We start from the raw sequence: 6,939 nt of genomic DNA, 5'->3' as shown, positions 1-6,939 counted from the left end.
AAAAAATAAATAAAAACAAACACCCAAACCATCCCATACCTCCCCCCCCCCTTCTCTCTCTATATATATATGCCATTATTTTAATACTTATCTGCCCATACACTGGTTAAAGAGAGTGTCAGTCACAATGTTTTCACTATCACATGGTCACATGATTAAAGCTATATAGTTATACAGTTATCATCAAGAATCAAGTCTACTAGATTACAGTTCAACACATTCAAGTATTTCCTTCTAGCTATTCTAATACACTAGAAACTAAAAAGAATATGTATATAATGCATAAGAATAACTTCCAGATTGATCTCTGAACTCTATTTGAGATCTCTCAGCCACTGAAACTTTATTCCATTTCTCTTCCCCCTTTTAGTCAAGAAGGCTTCCTCAATCCCATGATGCCAGGGTCAGGCTCATCCTTGGGAGTCCTGTCCCTCACTGCCAGGGAGACTTACACTCCTGGGAGTCATGTCCCACATAGTGGGGAGGGTAGTAAATTTATCTGCAGAGTTGGCTGACTCTCCCTCATTTTTAAAAGGCAGCCTTGCTTGATAGAGAATTCTTGACTGGCAATTTTTCTCTTTTAATATCTTAAATATATTGCAGCCCTGTCTTCTTGCCTTCATGGGTCTGATGAGAAATCAGCACTTAGTCTTACTTGGCTTCCCTTGTATGTGGTGAATTGCTTTTCTCTTGAGGCTTTCAGAATTTTCTCCTTTTTGGCATTTGACAGTCTGATTACTATGTGTCTTGCAGTGGGTATATTCAGATTTATTCTGAGTATGTTGGGCTTCTTAGATTTGCATATTTATGTCTTTTATAAGAGTTGGGGAAGTTTCAGCCATTATTTCCTCAAATATTCTTCCTGGCCTATTCCCCTTCTCCTTCTGGGACACCCGTGATGTATATGTTTGTATGTTTTGTGTTGTCAGTCATTTCTGTGGGACCCTGCTGAAGTTTTTCCATTTTCCCCCTTTTGTTCTTTTGTCTGTTTGAATTCAGTTGATCCATCTTCTAGCTCACGGATTCTTCTTCTACCTCTTCAAATCTGCTATTTTATGTCTCCAGTATATTTTTAATTTCATCTACAGTGTCTTGTTTCCATAATGTCTGTTATTTTTCTATGTACTCTTTCAAATTCTTCTTTATGCTCTTCTAGTATCTTCTTAATATACTTTATCTCTTTATACACATTTTCCATCATTTCTTTGAATTGATTCAGGAGATTTGTTTGCACATTTTTGATTAGTTTTTCCAGATTCTGTGTCTCCTCCGACTTTGGTCTGTTCCTATGACTGGACCATTTCTTCTTGAGTTTCAGTATGCTTTGTGATTTTATGCTGATATCTGTTCATCTGATTATCTTGATGGGTCTATTCCAAAGGTTGGTTTCTCTCTCTTGTCTAGGATTTGGTTGTTGCCTGTGTTTGTATTAGAGCACTGCTTTGTCAGTTGGATAGTCTGTATTCTCAGCTAAAACAGGACTAGGTACACATGCAAGGGGTGTAGACCAGCTATGATGTGCTTGGGATAGGGTCTGGAGAGTCTCTGAAAAGCCCTGTAATTTTCCCCTGCACTTTCTGGGCTGCCTAGAAGATGGCACTCTTTGGTGACTTACTCCTCCTCAGAAGCTGTTTACCTTCTGGAGCCCTGCATTGTCTGACCAGGTGGGGCTAAAACTGCAGGGTTCCTGTGCCCTCACTTTGCTGGCCAAAATCTGGCTCGTGTGGTGCTCTGTCCCCCACTGTACTTGTGCCAGAGGATTCCCACGGCCACCCCAGCCTGCAGCTTTCCCCCAGGCAAGGATTGGGCTACCCACTGTTTTTTTTCCCTCAAGGGTGAGGGTTGGGCACCAGGACCCATAGCTGAAATTACTTTCTCTGTCCATGTTTTCTCTGACTCTTTGTCCCCCACTGACCTGAGCCTTGAGGTGTCCTCCCCTTTACCCTGGGTCCCCAAACAGTTGATTTGGGCAATTTCTGCATGGCTATTTGCTGCTTTTGGGAAATATTCTGCCATTATCTCTCTAATTGTCCATTTTGGAACTCCTCCTTGTTTCCCTTTAATATTCCATCCTCCCTAGTGGTTTAAGTCCTGCCATGGGTCCCCACGGGCATGGGTCTCTGTGTCTGGGTATAGTTGGGGATCTGTCTCACTTTTGTGAGAGATTTTACAGTCTGTTTCCCTGGAGGAAGGTGGGAAGGATCTGGCTTCTGCCTTTGGGCCCTTGCAGAGCTGGATGGGACCAAGTGAGGGGGAGAGGAGAGGAGGACCAAGTGACCAGTCCAGGATGGAATTTTCCTACTCAATCATTTTTTCTTTCTTTGATTCAGCATTTGTGGATTCCTTCTCCAGTCTACACTTCCTTATTTTGGAACAAGTGAGAATTGTTCTTTTTTTTTTTTTTTTTTTTTTTTTTTTTTGCCGAATCTCTGGGGAGAGGTTTTAAGTAGTCCTTACATCACCATGTTGATGATGTCACCTCAGTATCCACTGTACTTTTGATGTAAAACTGAAAGGTTAAACTATGGGTAAGAGCACAGGGTTTGGAGTCAAATAGTCTTGGATTTGAAACCTGGCCCAGTCACTTCCTGTGGTTATACCCTTTTCTGAGCCTTCTATTTCTCATGTGTAGATAGGAACAATACCTACCTCATTGTGAGAATACAGCATAAGACATATGTCTTTTTACTTATTAATGAAGTCTGATCATTCTCAGGTCCACCCTCTTGGTCAGTATAGCAAATTATCATACAGATTAAAAACTACCACAAGGAATGTCTGCATTAAGCATTTTTAGTAGATTGGGAAATATTAGTGTCTATTTGACAGTAAATGAATATTTTATCAGCAAACAAATTGATGCTTAAGGTTGTGGTTAGCTGTTTTTGGTTATGCTACAACATTAGGTCAATTCAGTCAGAACCTGGCACTAAATCACCCTGTGTGACTTAATTTCAGATTGTATTTTTAGATATCTGGATGTTGATACAACCTCCTTGCAAAGTTTAAATCCACTTTTTCTTTATACATTTTCCAAAATGATAATTTCTGTGGTATTTAGGGATGAAAACAGGAATAAATAAATTTCCATAGTGTCATAAACACCTTCATCCATTGAAATATGGTGGAAGTGGAAGCCATTTGAGGACTATGTTCATAAGTTTGGAAATTTCCTTTATGTGAACACTAGTGCATCACACATATTGACTGCCATGACTAATAATCAGCTTTATGAAGACTTTCCACTCAAAGTCAGGAGAAAGACATAAATAGGAATTTTCTGAGGCCCCAAGGGGACCTAAGACTTTTGCCCCCATACTGCTGCCTTATTTTTAAATCCATTTATAGATAAAGTGCCGGTATAGATGGCTACTTACATTAAACTATTTGTGATGATTCGAAGTGTGTGAATAAGGAAAATGGCATTAGGTAGGAGGCTGTTTGAGTTTCCTAAAAGAAAGTTATGTCAGGCTCATTTCATTTCCTTTTATTGTTAAGTTACTATACTACTAAATCAAGAAAATGATATAAATTTAGATCAGTATGATATTCATTCACGTGGTTAAGTTGGAGAAATTCGAGTGTTAGGGAAATCACAGACACTTGTTAAGTGACCGTCACACAGAACTCACCTACCCCACCTCCTTCTCTGGGGAAGTCACAGACTAAGTGGCCAATCTCTAGTCTTCTGCTACCCCCATCTTTTCTGTTGTGTGTCATTCCACAACTTGGGGGAGATGTTAAGTTTAATGAAAAGGCCCAGAAACCTGGAATGAACAACCCTGGATGCTTATCAGAACAGGAATTCTCAGTGGCAGGACCCTCTCCCTGCTGAGGTGGATAAAAACCACACTCAAACAGTAGAGATTTGTCTCTTTCTCTGAGGCGAAGTGGGCTGTGTGGTGGCACCATCTACTGACACCAACCAGAGAAGTCTTGGCTACCCCAGGAGACTGGCGCAATGGGACTTCCCCTGCTCTTTTTTATTCTTTGGGCTATGTGAGTGACAAGGAGACAGTTTGCCCTTCCTGAACTCTATTCTGTGCAAATAATACAGGGATCATCTGCTGAAAGTTTCTGTTGTGCCCTGCACGTGTTCCCACAACATGCCATCATAGCAACTTGCTCCACATGGGTGTGAATGGTAGTGATAGTGAGCAATTCCTGCCAAGGAATCTAAAGTTTACCCCATAAGTTCTAGGAGTCAAAAGTCAGTGAGAAAATAAATAAATAAATCCAGCCAAACTGATTAAGTTAGTTGTGTGCTATAAAGTTCAGCCCTTCCTCTTTTTTGTTGGGTGGTGAATTTTGTGACTTTCTGAAATTTGAATAGTAAGAATATCAATGCAGTTTACATTGTTGGATGTGATCTAGTTACAAGTGGGGAGGCAAAATTCAGTAACCATCAAGGGCATTAAAGGAAAAACTGGTATATAGGCATTTAGTTCCTTTTACTTTCCGCTCAGTTAGGAAAATTCTGGGGCTAGTGTCTGAGCTATATCTTTATGTGGCTTAATCAAAGCCTCATATTTCTTTTGCAATACAATTGCCTGAACGTCACTCTGCATAGAGGCATCACGTGATTGGGAAGCAGTGCCTTTTATGAAAGCCTTCACACACACTCATGCGCATCCACACAATCATTAAACATATCAGATTAGAAAAATCTTATTAACATAAAATAAAATGGCTTAAGGATTTAGTGGTGCTGATATTTCTTAAATTATTTTCCTCCTTTTGGAAAGGCATTAAGAAGAAGAGCGAAATCTTTGAATTCACAGTCACTTAGAAGCTGAGGTTAGCTTGCCAGTAACAAGCTTGAGAGATGAGACGAGTTGAGAGGGACAGATGTTTTGTACAAATAGCACCCCCTTATGTATTGTTCTCTGCCACCCTCACCCAAACAGCTACTGGACCTATGAAACAAATCACACCACTAGCACAGATAACCTCAGGCTGTAGGTCTGTAATCTGACCATGGCCATCGCCAGCCAGAAATGAGTTTCTTTCTAATCAGCCTTTCATCAGTCCCCAGTCACTCATATAAAGGAGCCCATGGAGGGGTGGATTTACATTGCTCCTTCTTCAGCTCCAGGATTCTGGACAGCGCCCCAAGCAAGCAGCTGATCCTACGCCCCTTCCTATCTTAAATCACCACCAGCGCTGCTACTGCCCCTCTGGTCCCCCCTGGGGCAGAGAAAGAAAATTACATTGGGACTCATGCAGCCGGCAATGATGATGTTTTCCAGCAAATACTGGGCAAGGAGAGGTTTTTCCCTGGATTCAGCATTGCCGGAAGAACATCAGTTACTTGACAGCTTAACAGTGAGTACTGAGTGCCTAGCTCTGTCCAGAGGAGAGAATGTTTTCTGATAGCAGTTGTGTTGTCCTCACCATATGGACAACTGGTGTAGAGTGAACACACTCACCCTCCTCCTCTATCCTACCGTGCCCATGTCTCCCTCCTGCCTCCATAAAATGGGTGTACTGATCGTCATGTGCTAAACTTCCTTTCCTCAAAGTTTGTAAGTAGAAAGCTAAGAAGTTCCTGAAAATTAAGAAAAAGAGTTTGTGTGAAATAATGTCTTATATTCACAACCAAATTTTGAAAGAACATTTCTTATGAGGACGATCAGGGAGAAGAAATCAAATAGATTTCTCTGGCTTCCACAAGATTATTGTGTCTCCTACTCTCCCTTCCATTTGCAAAGCCTGGTCTTTAAACACAGAAGTAATATTTTCTTTTCTTGTCTGTAGATGCAGGCTATTGGTATGAAAGAAAGATTGAGCCCCTTTCAAAAGTTTTCCTGTGTTCCTCATTACTCCATTTTCCAGATTAATGGATGAAGTAATTAAAACAATATACCACTTGTTTCACTATTTAAAGGAATTTTTATGTTTAAATAATAGCAGAATAAAAAAAATTTTTTTGCAGGTTTTAGATACTGATTTGAGGTAAACAGTCTCTAGATTTAATAAAAAACAATGAAAGAAAAATGTATTCAAGTTTCTAGTCATTAAAAATATTAAATGGTATTTCGTTACTATGCTCTTGGAGTTTATCAACCAATTCCAATTCAGTCTGTACCATGGAAAAATCTGTTTTAATATTGCAGCTTCAAATATGTGCCAGAGGGTTGCATTGTACTGACATATTATTATTGCTAAAAATGTTGAAAAGTAATCATGGCAAGTTTTGTGGATCTGTTTAAATCAATTTGTGAAAATGAGACTAAAATGTAAATCAATTTTCTAACATTTAAATATCATGAATATTTGGAATGAGATAGTACATTAAAGAATTTCTAAGTGATAAAGGCCTGCTAGAAAGAAAACCAGAAAACTTGCAGTGATGGTTAATGTATTACGGTTTCATGCAAAAAAATGCTATTTAAGTATATAAAATCTGTATGTTATGTGGTGAGGGGGAGGCAGATGTTGAGAATACTAAGACATTTGACTTTTAATGACTAAACATACAGTCAAATGTCAATGTCTGCATAAACTTCTTTCCCTCGAGTTGTAAATAATAAAATATCTTTCTGTCTCTTCTATTATGTATAAATCTGGTGAGTGAGGCACATTGCTGTTCTCAGCGTTACATGTCAAACATATATTTCTCAGTTTCATGAAGATATAATAGATCAGTGTGATTATGTTATGTTACCATTTGCCAAGGAGAACACTCTCTGTTTTGCCTAATGCTGCATCTGCATATGAAGAATACAAAAAATACATCATGATTTTGCATTGTCTGTCGAATGAAAGTTTCCAGCTTTTGCCCTGTGCATTTTTAATAATGTGCTCTGAATTGCTGTAATCTGTCATTTTAATCTTTAGCCAACAGGACTAATAATCATTACTTAATTATGTATTACAGTGTCTTGAGTGGCTAATGAAATGTTAATCCTTTTCAGTTCTTCAGATTTTACTGTTTGT

General features: G+C 39.2%; 1 protein-coding gene across 1 annotated transcript in view; it reads left to right on the top strand.

Moving 5' to 3' along the window:
- The first annotated feature begins 5,162 nt into the window (after window positions 1-5,162).
- Window positions 5,163-6,939, top strand: part of TPH2 (tryptophan hydroxylase 2) — a 101,529-nt gene continuing 99,752 nt past the window's right edge. The window contains exon 1 of the mRNA XM_037846766.1: window positions 5,163-5,325. Coding sequence (XP_037702694.1) covers window positions 5,221-5,325 — 105 coding nt within the window. The 5' untranslated portion in view covers window positions 5,163-5,220. The remainder of the gene's footprint in view (window positions 5,326-6,939) is intronic.

This window comes from Choloepus didactylus, chromosome 8 (genome assembly GCF_015220235.1).
Source record: "Choloepus didactylus isolate mChoDid1 chromosome 8, mChoDid1.pri, whole genome shotgun sequence".
NCBI lineage: Eukaryota > Metazoa > Chordata > Mammalia > Pilosa > Megalonychidae > Choloepus > Choloepus didactylus.
This window is presented reverse-complemented; position numbering and strand designations above follow the sequence as displayed.